The 17,950-nt window shown below is 36.7% G+C and overlaps 1 protein-coding gene across 1 annotated transcript in view; it reads right to left on the reverse strand.

Annotated features, from left to right (window-relative positions):
- The window catches only part of LMBRD1 (LMBR1 domain containing 1), a 67,408-nt gene that overhangs the window by 39,855 nt on the left and 9,603 nt on the right, over nt 1-17,950 (reverse strand). The window contains exons 4-7 of the mRNA XM_042812087.1: nt 10,764-10,861; nt 10,006-10,073; nt 5,741-5,829; nt 1,776-1,849 (exon numbers count right to left, since the gene is read on the reverse strand). Of these exons, the coding sequence (XP_042668021.1) occupies nt 1,776-1,849; nt 5,741-5,829; nt 10,006-10,073; nt 10,764-10,861 (329 nt within the window). The remainder of the gene's footprint in view (nt 1-1,775; nt 1,850-5,740; nt 5,830-10,005; nt 10,074-10,763; nt 10,862-17,950) is intronic.

A 17,950-nucleotide genomic window follows, 5' to 3' on the forward strand; every position in this document is an offset into this window, starting at 1 on the left:
GAGTTCCTTCACTTCTCCCATCACGTCATAATCCTTGCTGCAGAAAAAAGTGATGGTTTAGGAGTCTAATACAGTAGTTACAAGCAAAATCAATTAGTCTGTGCTCCAAATATTTGTGCACATAGCTCAAAGTTTAAGGTAAACTAATTTAAAAATTCAGTAATTAGATTATTAAAGGCAGCTATTTATCATGTTTGATGTTTAACTTCATGTATTAATCGGTATTTCTACAAGTCCTAATCACAGTAAAATTAGGCAACAGCCTTAAGGACAAGTTTTTGTCATCATTTGAAAACCTACACAGACAGCATAGCACACTGGAGATACTGAACATTAAGCAGAATTCACATTTCCAGGTTCAGTTCACCTTGAGGGCAGAAGCACATGAAATACAGCTAAGCAGAGTCTAAAAACTGGAAATAAATCCACATCAGTGACACAGTAAGAAAGAAACTAAGTAGAAATACTAGCAATAAACTCAAAAGCCTTCAAATGTTACTTATCAAAACATTGTATATGCTTCAGCCAATAATAAGCTTCTTTAAAACTAAATAGCCTTGCACTTCAGATGCTTACTGATGTCATCAACATTTAATAAACCCTCACTTGGGTACACAAATGAAGCAGAACACTGAAGATATTCTCCCAAGTGACAAGCTCATTCTTAAGTTCAGTTTCCTGAAGGTCAAAGAGTCTAAATGTTGAGTTACATTAGCATAGAGCACAAGAGATTAATCTTTCCTTCCGTAATTAAGGGAAATAAAGTCAAAATCTGACACATTATTACAGGCTAAGCAAGGATCTAGGACTTTTTTGACCAGCACATTATCTAGATGTTAGCAAGTTCATCTGAATCATTTAGTGGTCTATGTCAGTCACAAAAAGGCTTAATTAGGTGCATGAATCAGTTCAAAGTAAGCACTTCAAGAACTAAGAGCAACTCAGCTCACCTTAGGCACTACTGTTAGTTGGTCAACCAAATTGCTTTCCTACCTACTGCATAGAGCCTGATCATAACTGAGCTGTCAGTGTTCTGACAGTCACACCACTATACTGAATGGACTCCCATGCTCCTGCCGTAACTTATGTCAGCTGAACATCATGAATACAAAGAAAACAAAACATGCGGATGATTTTTTTTTTTTACTAAATTTAGACTTATTTAGAAGTCAAAAGATAGTATTTAGCAAGCACTTCACCCTGTTATCCAGTTACTTAATCATGAATAGCACTCCTTTATCCTTATTCTGCAATAGATTTGTTCACTCACCTGACAAGCTGCCACAGAACATCTTGTGGACTAGCAGCACTTCAAGATAATTGAATAATTTTATTCTGAGCTATTGTTACTGAGCCACTTAGAATTCACTAGGAAAACTATGTGGTTCTATTATGTTATTAGTCAAGCTGCAATGAAAGAACTGTTTTAGCAAGCGCATACTTAAAAGATTAACATCTATCAAGAAAGCAATGAATTCATACCAGCATTTGCAGTTAATATTAGGCTTTGAAAACCTCACACTTACAAAGTTTCATCTTGATTACAATTTAATACCGTAATACTAAAAACTGGCTGATATTCAGTGACTTAAGAAAAGTTTCCGATTTTTCATTGCACATCAAGTTATTCCACAAAATTTCAAACAGTGACAAAGACAGCTAGAAGATACTGCTCAAACTACTTGGCACAACAATGGATTTCCAAAGGAACGTGGTCCATGACAGTAGCAAGCATTGTTAATATAAAGACTTGATATGTTTCCACGATAACTTACTGTGTAAGTGATAGCTGCCAACATTCCAATCACAGTCAAGGAACTAATAGAAAATGAAAGAGCAGTCAAGCCATCTGCAAAACAAAAACAAAAACACACCTGCTGTAATTTCCTACAATAGAAGGTAGAACTTTTCCTGTGATTTCTTGACATTTCAGTTCATAACAAGAAAAGCAAAACAAGAAAACTGTAGCTTCCAGGTATTAACTCAGACAGGAATTTCACCTAGCATAGCTTTTTGCTCTTTCTCCACTACTGCAAGAAGCAGGACAGCAATCCCTCCTTCACTAGAAGCTTGAACATAACACATTCAGTAAATGGTTAAATAGTCACTGATGAACTTGCTCTCACCATCTGAATACCTCCATCCAAAACTTTTTTCTAGCATTCATAGAGTATTGTGACAGCTTTCCACAATGCAAGCATGCATCCTGGATGGTTCATCTCAAATTTGTTATCCCCTCTTTCTCATAACAAAACGTTATTCAAAGAATCAGTCAAGCACGGCTCCCTCAAGTAACCAAACAAGTCAGATTGCTGGCCTCAGCTTGGCTCAGACCACATACATCCAGATACAAACTGGAAAAGAGTCACAGAACCAAAGAGCTGCTACTGCCTTGCTATCACGCAAAAAATTAGAAGGCATAAGGAAAGAAATGGTACCAAACTCATTCTTAACAAACTCTTTGAATGTTGACAGTGTGTATACTCACGCTTGATAATAAAGTTTTTTCTACCAAGAACTGAAAGAGCTTCCATCCTTTGGAATTTTAAAAAAAGCTAGCTAACAAAGCACTGAGCAGCCCAATGTGAACTTGCAACTTCCTGCTTCCAGCAGAAGATTGAAGTAGATGTGTTCTGAGATCTCAGGCCCCTCAGACTCAACTGTTGCTTAATCCAAGAACATTAGTCATAGGAAAATGCTAGTAGAGTCAGAAACCAAATCCAGACTTGCACATCACAATCAAGCATCTTTGTGTGCATGCCAGAAATAAACATTAATTCTATACTTCCAAAGCAAAAACAGCTACAGAACTGAAAATTTAACTGATGTCAAGGTGGCATAGAGAAGTTAGCTTTTATCTTGAGCTCAACAAGTTCCTAAAAACTGTTTAAGATGGTTGCAACAGTATTTCATTCTGTACTGTCAGAATACTTCTCTTGCTTCAGAAAGAGAAATAAAATCACAATGGAAAAGACAAATGGAAAATTTATGACAAAACAGTGGACTTGTCCTCCCTACCCCTTGCATTTGTGTGAACAGCTTATAATAGAGCTCATTATCAACAACCCTGTAAGGAACGCTGTTAAGTATTATGAATCTTCAGACCCATCCAACAGCTACATTTACATAAGCAGTAACAGATGACTGTCGGGTGAGGTATACAGTAGATACACGAGTTTAGGAGTGCATGCAGCACACTAGAATCAGCTCCAGCAAACTAAAGTGTCTCCTAAAGTGAAACTTTTGTCATTTTATTCCTGCTATGGAATCAGTAGCTCAAAAATTAGAAAACATTCCAAAGCTTGCAAAGAAATTAACGTGTGCGCAAAGTAGTACTACTGAGGCAGCAATAGAGCAACTGACAGTTTTGTACTCTCAATTACTGCTGTTTCAAGACTTTACTTGGTCTACAGACAAGTACTTGAAATAAAAGAAAAAAAAAAGATACTCCTACACATCTTCTGCATATAAAATACCCAAAATACCTAAAATAAAAAGGAGAGCACAAGACACGCAGAAACAGAACTTAGACTCCTTATCAATAACAGGAGAACCAATTCAATCTTGTAAAGCAGGAGGTAGGTTCAGTTTTTGTAGGCAGAAAGCTCAGATTCAATACTCTCTACCAGCTCATTGTTACCCATTTCTACTGCATTCAAGAAACATAAATGGTGTACTGCTTTCTCAATGAAAGCTCTTAACTGTTCTTAAGGTAAAGTTGATTGAATTAGATATTGCACTGAATAAATAAAAAGCTTTCTTGCAGAATCAGTAACAAATATTTATTGGTTCTAGATGAAAAAGCACAAACTTCACTCAAAGCATGATTTTACCTAAGTATTTCCATAAGAGTACAGCAAGGTGACAATACCTTAAATCTGTAATTATTAAGACCCTTTTACTTCAAAATACACTTTATCAAGAAGACAGGTTCTGTTCATGACAACTTTAAGACCCTTCACTGGGAAACAGAGGCTCTGAATATATCTATTTCAGAGAGAAGCAGTTTTCTAAAGACAGCTTCACTTTGTATGAAAATCATAGAATCACAAGGTTGGAAACAACCTACAAGATCATCCAGTCCAACTGTCTCCTCATCACCATTGCCGCCACTAGCACTAAACCATATAACACAGCATGTCATCCAGATGCCTCTTGAACACTGCCAGGGACCGTGACTCCACCACCTCCCTGGGCAGCCATTCCAGTGCCTGACCACTCTCAGAGAGAAAAAGTTCTTCCTTATGTCTAAAAGAAAAAAAAAAAAAAAAAACCACTGAGGTTTTACTTTCACACCAGCATACATCAGTACTCCATATTCCTTACATTGGTCTTAGCATTTCCTTTCCATCTCAGTTTTAAAAACAGTTAAGTTTTGCTTTGGAGACAGCTACAGATGACAAGACCATTCATCAGAATTAGCATGTCATGGACATACTGTAAGTAGCCTCACATTCACAGGTGCAGGTCATCATAGCAGACTTCAAACACGTGTTATTTCTCTAGCAGGTGTTAAGGAGGCTTCTGGAAAGCATCAGTGACAGCCTCCTTACTTGAATGAGGGAGGAAGAACAGTGCTTTGTTAAGTCTCATACTGAGAAAAGAAAGAATTCACTGGTGATACAAAGACTGAAGGCAGCCTTGGCTGCAGTGACCATGAGACAGAAAAGCTGAGGATCCTGAGGAAAGTAAAGCAAAGAGCAAGATCATAATTCTATACTTCAGGGGAGCAAATTTTAGGCCCTAGAGGGAAGAAGGTCCCAAGAAAGCTGGTTGATATTCAAAGATTATCTTCTTTGAGCTCAAGAACAGTCCACCTGAACAAGAAGCAAGTCAGGCAGGTGTGCCAGGAAGCCTGTGTGGATGAACATGGAGCCCCTGGCCAAAATCAAGCATGAAAAGGAAACAGACAAGGAACTGATGATCCTTGGAATTGTGCAGTTCCCACTCATACTGTCATCAACAGTAAACCAAGGAAGGTTCAGACTAGATATAAAGAAAGTTTTTTATCATTGAAGTGCTTGAACACTGGAATAGTCTTCCTAGTGAGGTGACTGATGTCCCATGGCTGTATTCAAGAGGCATCTGAATAATCATCTTAATATACTTTATCATTTGGTTAGCCCTGAAGAGGCGAGGCAGTTGGGCTTAATGATCTTGACAGGTCTCTTCCAACTGAACTACTGCAATTCTAATGCAATTTTTAGAGAAGGTTAACACTAGAAGAAGAGAAAAAAAAACCATGAGATCCATAAGACTCTTATCTGTGAAATATTCTCACTCTTAATGTGACCAACTATATCTCAATTAACCAACTAAAGATTACTATATCACAAGATACACACTGACTGAACTGAAGCTCATTGATTGTAAGGTACCCAAGTAACACTTGTAGCTGTGATGAGTGAGAACTCTATGGAAAGAAAGTACTACTTCCCAACCCCACCAAGTCCCTCCACAGTGAAATATCATAGGAGACAGTATTAAAACCCTTAAAAAGAAAGGACAGTAATGAAAGCTGACACTAGTAATCCCCCACTACATACTTGAACTGTTCTGATTATTTTCGTCTGAATTAGAACATTTTTACCATGAAGAATAACCATAAGGGAACAGATAGACACAAATTAGAAAATAGTCACCATCAGAAAAGTTACTTTTTGTTCAGTGAATGGCAAGCATTCCAGAATAAACTGGTAGCAAGTAAAGCAAAGTTCAGGACAAATCATCTCAGACTTACGGCTGCTTCCAAATTCTTCAAAAAGCAGCTTCACTTTCTCCCATTCTGTGGAATTCTTCTTGTTGGGAATATCCAAAGGAACAAAAGCACTAGAACAAGAGAGAGTCTTATTTATCCTAGCAAGGCAAATATTAATATTTACTTCCAGCTTCAGAAAATGGAAATACATTTAACCCTGCAGAAAAATTGTTTTAAGATTAAGTTTAACAAATTCTAAAGGCAATACTTCACTTAATTCACATTCCACACATACAGTTAGTTTAGATCAGAGATCATGTGCACAGTCAGGTATGAGGTCAATGTACAAATTATTTTCCATTTACCATTCCTAAGTGAGGAAAGGATCCTACACTCAAACATCATTAAGAGGTACATTAATCTGATCTACTCACCTTCTTTAGCCTATTTGTATTTTTTAAAAATAAGCATCACCGAAACAATTTATCTTATAACCCCCCATTTATGAATTCTAGAATCAAATTCAAGACTCCCACACCAAGTATTTAAAGAAACTTCCTGTCTGTGTTTTTCTATTACCACCACAACAATGCTCCTGCATTCCATTTCTTGTTTGCTATCTACAAACCTGAAAGTCAAAAGTTAATAAGCAGAGTAGAATCCATAGTAACCCATATTAGAGACTCCGCAATGAAGATCCAGGTAAATCCTGACAAGGAGATAAATGTCTATAACTCTACCCCTTCTCAAGTTCCATACAGCAATAGAGGCCTCACTACAGAATGCAGTAGCAAGAAATTCACACACTTCAGTCCCAAATAAGCAGGAATCTGCTTTTATTCTGAACAGAGTCCCTCAATTAGTAGCCAACCAGCCAGAAGACAATCCCACTTGGACTTCTGGGCTCTAGCTTCACAAGTCACAGCAAAAGCAAGGACCAGTTAACATGCCTAGCTGTCTACAGACCTGATTCTATTCTAGTCCCAAAGGAATTCTAAGTCACAGCTCGTGCATTACACCAATGTAGTACAGAGCAATTCAGGCTAATTTTTCACAAACATTAAGCAAGAAAAACTGAAGAGAAGTCTTAACTATTTTGCTATGTTACATAAATGGTTAATGGATCATAGTAGCTATCAACAGAACAAGACAGTAATATGCTAATAACTACTGAACTACCACCAGCACATTACAACACTCCACTGACAGTGAGGTAATAGAGTACAAGTGCCAATACACAGTTGCACAGGTGTAACTGAGAACTCTGCTAATGCAACTGAACAGAACTGCTCGGTGTTGTATTACACTTGGCATTCCAGGCACAAAAGAAGTTTTCAAAACATAAAACATGTTGAGAATATTATAATCAAGGAATAGGCTGTAGAACAGAAGTGATTTAAAACTATTAACATTTGGCAGATCTAGCATCACACAGGTATAAAGAGGTCTTTTTTGATCCTTAAATCAAAGATCACCACTAGGTGTTATTTCTAGCAAGCCAATTTCAAACAAAGGAGTTTTAAACTATTTTCCTAAAGAGTTCTGCTGCAACCTACATAATTCTATTTCTTTAAATTTTCAGAAAGTATTAACTTACAGAAAGCTACTGTAACAAGTTTCATGTTGAACACTGATAGTCAAGGAAACTATTTTTAGACTGAAATATTCATTAGACTCAAATACTTTAATTCAAAAGAGGCTGCTGTATAGACATGCCTTAACATCAATTGTAGTATCTCAAGCTCTCTGCCTTCCAGCACATGATATCATAGAACAGCTTTGGTTGGAAAGGACCTTAAAGATCATCCAGTTTTAAGACCACTGTCAGGTGCAGGGTTGCCACCCACAGCTCCAACCAATCTAGCCATGAACACTTCCAGGGATAAGCTATATATTTTAAAAGCAGACAAATATAAGACACGAAGGGCATTACAAGTAAGTTTAGTTCTGAGTATCCCAGTAAATTTGTTTCCTTGTGCTTTTCTTTCAGTGATATGCTGCAAATTATGCACCGAGTGCTACTTCAGATACGCACATCATTGCCACAGTAAGATGTTTCATAACAAGATGCTACAGTTAGAATACAGATATTCATTTAACAATTCAGATACAGGAATCCTCACTGAGTGACACCAACTTAGATCAGAACAAGGATTATCTGAAACAGAACATTTTTAAAAACAAAGACATAGATCTCTAGTGAAGGTAATTATCCAAGACTAAGCTACTCTTAAACTTCAGGCTTAATCCAGCTTTTATGGTTTCTTTGAATAACTCTCAACAGGAAAGAGAAGGTCTTCACTTGACATCTGTCTTTAATAGAGACAAGCTACATATAGATCTTTAATAATACAGACAATTTGTTAAATCAATCAAGAAAACTTCTGTTCTCTTAAAAGCCACTAACCAAATGAGCACAAGAACAATACAGACTATAAGTTTATTTTACTAGCAAGTTAACAGGAAATACTGCAGCACCTCTTGCTACTGCACCTATACAAAAGCGTATCCTAGTCCACTAAGCTTTGCCTCCTAACATTAAATCCCATACATAAGATTCCAATCTGCTTTAATGTTGATCTGATTCTAACCACATGCTTACCTCTTAAAACCAGTGAAAAAAAACTCTCATGCTATCACCAGTTTGTTTCAGATTGTTTTCAGTCCCACATTAAATAAAGCCTCTCATGCCGAGGCTTCAGCTCCAATACAATTTTAGCTCATTCCAGAGGCACTGGGACTTCTTACACTGCTCTTTGCCCTTGCTGAGCAGGCAGTGAACCAACTCCAAGACTCCTTCATAGCAAAATGCACATAAAACGTTCAGATTACAAACACCCAAAATTATTATGTAATGGGACTGAAGTTCACATTTTTCCTCAGTACAGTTTTTATTCATTTCCAAAACTGAGCTGCTCAGCCTTAAACCTTCCTTTAAAGTCAATAATAGGATGTTGCTGCAAAACAAGTAATACAGGTTCTTAACCACTGCCAGGGCATTAGGATGGTATCCTTACCTAATTAACTTAAAAAGTGTGCACCCTCTTTTCGTGAAAGCAAAAAAACCTTTTGATTACAAACCAGAAATTCTACATTCCATGCTGGTATCTAAAGGAGTTCTGCTTCCCTGCAACAGATTTAGATCAGTGCCTATTCTGAATCCAAATTTTTTGAGAAGCATTTTTTCATTAACTAGCTTAAAGCTATAGTGCTTGGCTGTGATTAATTTGCAGACAAGCTCACTGTTACATAGCACAGCACCAGAAGAGGGTTACAGAAGTCACAGTAGCTTACAAATTCTGCATATTTTAAGAGGGACAAGCAGAAGAGCAGAGGATAATTAGGACATAAAGAACCAAGTTCCAACTTACTTGAAATGAACAAACCTACTTACAGACTCCAAAAATTCATAGACTGGACAGCCCTACTACAGGTACAGTGTATAATAAAGCAAGCTACATTGTGTAATAAAATACTGCAGAAGTTCCTATAAGTACACCTGTAGTAAAAGCACATGATGAAAGAAACAGCTTTTGTCAGAGCACTTAGTAATATTTTTAGACTTCGGTTAAGTTAGATGAACCTCCTCTCCATCACCTTTCATAATAGTCGATAACTTACCCTCAACTGAAAGAGCACTAAAATTCTTGGAAACTTCATTCAAAGTTTTTTCCCAAACTAAAAACAATTCTCAAATAAGACAGCATGTAATAAAGAGCAGTGACTTGTTTCCAGCTCATATTTTAGTACTTCAATACAGATCACTTTAACAAATATTCCATCGTGACTACATCTTAAACAAATGCTAATAAAACCTTCATTGTACAAAGAATAATTATGTCAAGCACAACTCCACACTATATTTATGTTTTTTCACAGAGCACTTCCATATGGGAGACTGCTACCCATATTCTTAAAAAGCTCATTTGGGACATCCAGGAAAGCATTTGGTCATGAAGACAGTAAACACTAAAAGCACATATCTTTTGCCCCCTGTTGTACATTAAGATGTCAATACAGTTGTAAATGAAAGTTGCAGCCATCATGCTCGAGATATGCTTATACTGCACAAGAAGGCAGAACTTGGAAGTCTAAGTACCTCCACAATTGAGGAAAAAAATAACTTTAGCTTCTAGTTCCACTCCTGCATTTCAGATGCACAACACAGTATTTAATTCCTAATAGAGATAACATACATATTGATTATAAGGTTGAGTGCATTACAATCTACTCTTTTAATCTTCCACAGAAAGAAGTTTAATTTAGGGTTCTATTACATCACCTGTTACTATATAATACATACTTACCCAATTAAGAGAAGAACTGCACAAACTGTGATAAATCCCAGAGTATATTTGAGCGCAGTTTTAACCTGCTGTATATTACAAAGAAAGTTAATATATTAACATCAAATAAATCCAAAGGAATTTACCCACCAGTAATTACAAGACATAACACTACAGGTGACTTACAAAAGAAATTCAAAACAATTAAGTATATTACTTGGACTTGGAACTACATTCTTGAATAGGCTTGTAACTTGAGTACCGTGAACAATGACATTGAATCATGCTTCCATCTCAAACTTGGCCAGAAGCCATAGTGAACTTGTTCAAAATAATAAACTCAGTAAACTCTTACTAATGATATTTCACATTGTTGCTTATTATGACCACAATTACAAGCCTTCCCACATGTTAAATGAAATGAATGCACTTGAAAGTGACCATGATTATTGATTAAAAGATTAAGTAAATGCTTGCTTTAATTTATGAGATAACAGCTTATGGCACGCATTTGTGCTCCTTGGATTATCATCCACGGCAAAAATCTTCCATGTATTATACTGGTATCACCAACTACAAGCTTAAATTAAATTACTACTATCTACATCCACAAAATGCAACAACATACCCAGATTTAGTTCTACCCTAGAAGCAGTATAATCCTTGTCACAACCCATTCAAAGATATTTCCAGAAATTAATTTTTTTTTTTTTTTTTTTATCTTTTTGGTACATTTTTAACTTCCCTTGCCCCATAATGCTTTGCTATAGACAACTTACTGAGCATGTGTTGCCATCATCTTCTTCCTTCTCCTCATAATAGAAATAAACAAATGGTATCCACAGAAAGACGCAGAACAATATGATGGAGTATAAGGCTATGAGAAAGATTTTAGTAAAAATACAAAGTCAGATTGACACTTCATTCACTGCATAGTTACCCAAAGAAAAAAAAAATAAAAAGACCGCTTTCTTATTCTAGAGCTCAGTTTCAAATGCTGAAAAGTTAAATTTAAATGTCTGGCCTGCAAATTACTGCTGCTTTATTAACCCAAAGTATTTTCACAGTTAACTCTTTAGGCTAACCATTCCAGATTGATCTTCAATGCAGCAATTACAAAGCGACTAAAAGAAATCACTCTCCTGCATGCAGGTGATGTATAGAATTACCACAGTAGGGAAGAGCTAAGAATAACAATTATATGTTGTCTTCTGTACTAACTTAATTTTGTGGCTTCTCACCTTACAGATGAGACATACAGATTCTACAGATCTTCTAGATTCAGAGCACCCAAGTATACCAAGTAACAAAGCTTTTGGTTTGTTCACAAATCTTCACATCCATCAACAACAAAATTCAGTTCTAAATACCTGAAAACATTCACAGATGTTCTAGAGCAGTACACAAAGTGCTTCAATATTGTGACTGCCTTCAGGAACCAAGCCTCACAAATTAAAAATCTTTTTTCTTTATACGAAGTACAAGCTGCACTGTGCCAGTAACTGCTTGAATTTACAATCATCATTAAATATCAAAATAATCATCCTACAGAGGTCACTGCAAGCACAGAAAACATCCTGCTTGTAAGTTTACATTTATTTTATTAACTTCAGTATAATTTATGTATATATATGATACGGCCACAACTCACTCAACTGAACTTATCCAGGTTTCTTTCAAGGTGATCAAGAAAGATTCATACCTAAAAGAATTACCTATGAACAAAGTGAAATAAGGCTACCATTACAGCAAACACCAGTACTGCCTAGAAACACCATCAGCAGCATTTGCAGCCCAGGCTTCTGACACTAAGCTTAAATACCTTTGAGTTTGAACTGCTGTTGTTTAGAGACTGACCCCTATTTAATAACTATCATGTATTTGTTTTTACTTAGTCTTCAGAAAAGAAGGGACTTGTCAGGAAACAGTTTCATAACATAAAATGTACATCTTCTGTAATTCTGACTAACATCCAGTTTCTTAAGTTTTTTTTTTTATCTTCTACAGTATATAGCAAATGACTATTACCAGTTGATACAGACAATAAGCTCAATTAATCATCAGCTAAACTATTTTTGTCAAAGGCTTATTTAATTGGATATTCAAATCTGAATTGCAGTATAGTTCATCCAGCCTTTACAAGTTTTTGAGAAGCCATTCATAGCACAACCATCTGAGCATCACACAGTATGACAGCCAAAGTTTAACTCAGTACAGAAAACACTTCTTAAAAAAGTATCTTCAAGTGCTGCCATCAGCAGCATTATGTTTAGTTTTTTTTAAGGACTGTCACGTGTTCGGCAAGTTAGTTGCCAGAAAAGTGATAGTAAGGTATTTCTCCAAGATTAATCTATTCCAGACTTCCAAGCTGTGTACGTGTTACCTTTCAACTAAAACAGTGAAGCAACATGCTTAGGCTCAAGTCCTGATCTAAATGTGTATGTTTGGTGGCCCTGCTAGGCAGGGGGGTTGGAACTACATGATCCTTGAGGTCCCTTCCAAGCCGGGTGATTCTGTGAAGTCAGAAGACTCCATAAACCAGAAACCTGCACTGAACACACAGCAATTCAATTTCATGACCACGTGAATACTTGGAGTAGTTTGTGCACCAAATAAAGGCAGCTGAATTAATGTCAGATTCAACTTCTACAGTTAAGGAAGTTGAAAAACTACCTAAGGTAGTTCTAAGTACATCATTTCTCTTAAATAAACAGTTCATATCCATGTAATTCAAAAAAAATCAAATAAGATGACAAAGTATTCAATTCCTACTGAATGTACATACTGCTACTAGTAGTTCTAATTCCTTCAAATTCATTTCCTTTTCCACACCCAACCGCTTACATGAAAACAATATACAAGACATTTAAGATAATGTTTGCATTCCAGAATATTTAAACTAAATTTAGATCCAAGTGTAAGCAGCTCTAAATAGAATATTTCAAAGCTCTTAATATCCTAGATTTCACAACTCTGAAGTTCACATATCTAAGACTCTCTTCATTGCCAGTTTAAGCAAAGCAAATTACAGTCCAGATTAGCCTAACTGAAAGCTTAAATCACTTCACCTTCTGTGAAGCCATAGTTAACCAAATTGAAGTTCTCATCAATGTTCCCATTTTATTACTGTAACCAGGAATTTATCAGATCAGGAAGAGAAATCCATACTGGTTTAACAACATCAAGAAGACAATACAGAAGTGTTTAGACTTGCTTTTATGTAACCTAAAGTAGAGTTCTGAAAAATGGAGATAAAGTTAGGCATAATGAAGAATAAAACCTTTAAAGATCCCAACAATCCCTCTTATGTCAAGCTGACTTTAAAGTAATTTGAGGCAAAGTACTACCCATCTCCTTTTGTAAACACTTCCATCAACTAGAAAAAAACAAAATCCTTCAACTAATGGGTAGACTAATTAGAAGCAATGGAATTGTATTTAACTGGTTACCTCAGTAGCTGTCATCAGCTTTAAAGACATAGAACTCAGACAAATATCAAAAATACAGCTTCTCAAAGAAGAGAACAAGACATGCTACAGAAGAGTTTTTGACAAATTGATTAAACTAATAAACTGAAATAGTTAACAAACAAGAACATCAATATTTATCTAGCTAGTTTCCATGTTACCCATGGAAGGATGAGGAAGCCTGATTGCAATGGCTGTCTCACTCTGAATTATATTAAATTGATGCTATTCACACAAAACTCCAACTCAAGTCTTATACATTCTAAAGAAGGTGCTGGCTATTAAACTATTGGAAGACTAATAAGCAAAACCTTATAGAAACTCATGAACTACTGTTGTTTTTGCAATTCTCAATACAAATTTGAGGAAAAACTGTGCTGTAACAGTCTGCACAGATTACAAAACAATGTGGTCAGATCAACAGTACATCAAACCCAGTACCATCGTCCAATAGCAGAAACAACATGTGATATTCAGAGATATTTAGAGAAGTCACAGAAGGTGATCTTCTGCAGCTTTATTTTTTCAACTCCCTAAAGAGGCATGGATACTCATTACACCTACAGGTTTTCTATTCAGAATAGTCCATTTCAAGCAAGCAAATGACATCGAAGACAAGCTAGCAGCAAGACTGATGCTGCTACGAAGCACTGACAAGCAACTACACTTGCACTTGGAGAAACAGTAAGTATAAATGGACACTGAAGACTTATCTGCCTTTACTAGGTCATTTCCCTCCTCCCCCAGTCTATGGAAAACCTTTCACTTTTCTCTCTCACCTAAGAAAAATGGTGAGTTTAGATTTTTCTTTGCAGTAATCAACCCCAGTCTTCAGAATTACACTACATGAATTGCTTAGAATCAAAGAATGGTTTGGGGTGGAAGTGACCTTCAAGATAATCTAGTTCCAACCCCCTGCTATAGGTGGGGACATCTCCCACTAGACCAGGTTGCTCAAAGCACCATTCAGCCTGGATAGGGCTTCTAGATTAGTCTCCTGCACTTTACAACATAATGTGGAAAACAAACATTCCTGACTTGTTTATGGAATTAGCAAAAACTCCACTAGAGCTGGATCATGCTTCCAAGTTAAAGACTAAATACTCAGTTTAATTATGTACTGTAAAAGTAAAGCTAAAAATACTACTTAGGTGTAACTATTTTTAGACGAACACTTGAAGCAGACAATGAAGTACATCAGCATCTCACATCAATAACAGAAGAAACAATCACAAGCATCTGCTTAATTACAAGAACCTCAGTGATCAGCAAGTGGCATAATACCTCTGATATAAGGAGTAGTCCCAGTTCCTCTCTCCTCCATCCACCTGTCATATTAACATATCTTTGCATCTTCTCCAGTATGGTATATCTTGTGCTGGGTCATCTTAGCTCACCACACTGACAGAAAAGATACTAATATGGCAGTGACTTTAAAATATTTAGAAAACTGACAGACTGCCTGAATGCATAGAAGAGTCTCCACTCTTAGAGATGCTCTGAATTAAGCTGGCAACTTGCACGAAACAGTGCTGCAAAGGGAAGCGTTGAATTAAATGATCTCCAGAGGCCTCTTTCCAACTTTAGCACTTCTATGAGTCAAAGCAATTTTCAACTAATTTCTAAACTTTGACAAGCTAAGCACAAACATCCTGCAAATGCCAACACCGGCCCAAGCAGAGAGGTTAAAAAAAGCACACCATTGGAAACTGGATCTACTGGCATGAATAGCACACTTCAAGTGCAAGGCAACATCTAGCTTTAGGTGATACTTTCTTGCACTACATGCTATTGACTACAAGAATAGAGCTAAGATAATTCCAGGTGCAGATAAAGCTTTTCATGCCAACTCAGTCACGAAGGTAAGAAACCTCATGTAGCTACAATGGCTCACACTGAGAGTTCTGCAGGGAAACACTAGTAAACACATAGGCACAGACTGAGAGTTTCAGGCAGTTCATAAGCCTACCCAACAAGCAATCAGCTAAGCTGAGTAACAATCAACTTCAGCAGCAGCTTTCTACCCCACAGCCATGAGTTTAAATCCCTTATTCTTCAACTAATGCTTCACCAAAATAATTAAAGTTTGAGGCTAGTATTTGCTGGCTGCAATCGTATACTTCTCATGAACTCTGAGACATGACCTACACACAAGGCTCAACACCCAGAATTTCTGGCCCATCACAAATTCCCTGCTGGCACGTAGCCCTTCACTTCAGCCTAAGTGTTTTCTGCAGGAGTTATTGGCTTTCGTTTCCAGACAAAATTTGTTACTACAACTTGAAGGTAAATTTACATGCACTAGTACATTGTCAAAAAGCCATGTTACCATAGTAACTTCGCAGGGCCATAACATTAAAAAGTTTAAAAACAGTTTTGCCTCTGGTTTCCCAAAGCAAAATCACTTCAAGGAAAACCCTTCATTTATCACATAAAGCCTTAAAACTACCTTTCAAAACACCTGAGAGGAAAACACTGAAGAAAGTTTTATATCTCCTAAAGTAAAGCTTCTTTTCCTAACAGTTTTATTTAGTTAAGTGAAAGCAGAAAAGTAGTTTTCTTTACATTACACTACAAAGGAAACTTGAAGATGTGGTAAAGTTCCTATCAGCCCAGGAGAGCAGACTGATCTGATATTTGAATTGTATTGTTTACAGTTTAAGAAATTAATACTTTTCATCAGCTCAAAGAAGTCACTTAAGACAAGCAACTAATTGCCTGTTGTTCTACCCACTAAAAGGGCTATTCAGTCCCTGGAAACCTAACCTTCAAATAAAAAAAAAAAAAAACAAGTTTTGCAGCAGCAAACAGTCAAGCAAGTGATAAATATTTCCTTCCCCCAGCTCCCCTCTATGACCTTGGGGCATAACTGTCCGACTTATTTCATGTCTATCCACAACAGTTTTAAACCAGTATTTGTTCTCCTATCTTGTGCAGAGGTTCAACTTCTGATTCAAAGCATTTTTGCTGGGTTGTATCCAAAACTTGAAGCAGTACCACTTCAAAAAGAGAGTCACTGTATAGCCAGCACAATGACAATTCCTGTCACAACGGAAGCCTAAGCAATCTTCAGAGTTATGAGTTATTTTCTTCCAGTTTATACCACATCCATACAAAGACAACAATTAGAGTCAGACTTGGTAGTAACCTTCAAGTAAGTTATCACAATATTCCCTTCATAATATTTTGACTTACCTACTACTGTTCCTACTTGTGTTCACATACTGCTAGAAGAAACAAAGACTTGCAAAATATACTAGGTAAAAGAAATCACAATATACTTGAGAAGTTTGGGAAGATTTCATGCAGAGTACTCAAAATAAGTACAGCTCCCTCAGATCCCTTGGAAACTACAGTAGGCTCAAGAACCATATATGATCAGAAGTCTCCCCCATCATGCAAACCATCTGCTCTTCCAGATGGCAGCATGTACTGGTGTACCACATAAGACAAATGCTACTAATATGCTTAAAACAGTATTTTGTTATGCACTCCCTCACTTCCACTGAGAACGAGTTAGAATGTATTTCAGAAGACCTAAAAGATACACATTCCTTCCCAAAAACACTCTCATATCTAACAGAAGATCTGTTAAAGCATTTCTTAAGACTGCAGAGACAAATAGCTATCAGTTAAAAACAAGCAAACTATCACACATCAGGTGTTCATCACAGTACTTGTTTGAAGCTAGACAAATCAAGAAATTTATTTTGAGAACCCCAGTTCTCAAACACCATCCTTATGAGTGGAGCTTTTTTTTTTTTTAATGTCACTCCACAGCTTTTGTCTTGTACAGCTAGCCAGTTCCACACAGCATTTAGCCTTCTGCAAAAATTAAACTACAAAAACATATAGCTGTGTTTGACTTCTACCTATTGCTTCCTGGAAGTCTAGATCTTTAAGTCAATAATGCAATATCAAAAATTTGCACTAAAAACTTTGGGTAAATTTTCAGTGGATTTTTAAATTTATGAACCACTGTACAATAATTATTGCAGACTTGAGAAGGTACTGCCCATTAATAAATAGAAAGGAAAACCCTGTAGTCTGGCCTAAAATGTAAAACCTACTCATACTGCAGTAGCATTTAGTAGACAGTCCTGAACACACCAGTTATTACACACTTAACACAAGTAGGTCAAGCGGTCTGTCTCACAGGAAGATGGAGATGTCATCCCCTCGCAATTAAGAATGTTTTAGCAAACACTACTGAACACCAGGCTGATTCTAATAATCAGGCTTTACTTACTACAAGAACAGCAACAGAACTCTAAAGTTACTGTGAATTGTTTCAGCCTGATTCCCAGCGTACAGAGGAAAGAGTCATTATGTGGTTTCCAACTATAAACCTTTCTGAAAACAGTTTCCCTTCCAAACACAAGCTGACATGCTGTTTTACAGCATCTGCCAACCTCTGATCACACTTCAATCACTGAAGTACTGGCAGACTCTTTCCACTGCTGCTGGTTTTATGAGAAATAATACCCTAAGCCACTACA

Source organism: Centrocercus urophasianus, unplaced genomic scaffold (genome assembly GCF_019232065.1).
Source record: "Centrocercus urophasianus isolate 14NV4802_14NV808 unplaced genomic scaffold, USGS_Curo_1.0 seq_10, whole genome shotgun sequence".
Classification (NCBI taxonomy): Eukaryota; Metazoa; Chordata; class Aves; order Galliformes; family Phasianidae; genus Centrocercus; species Centrocercus urophasianus.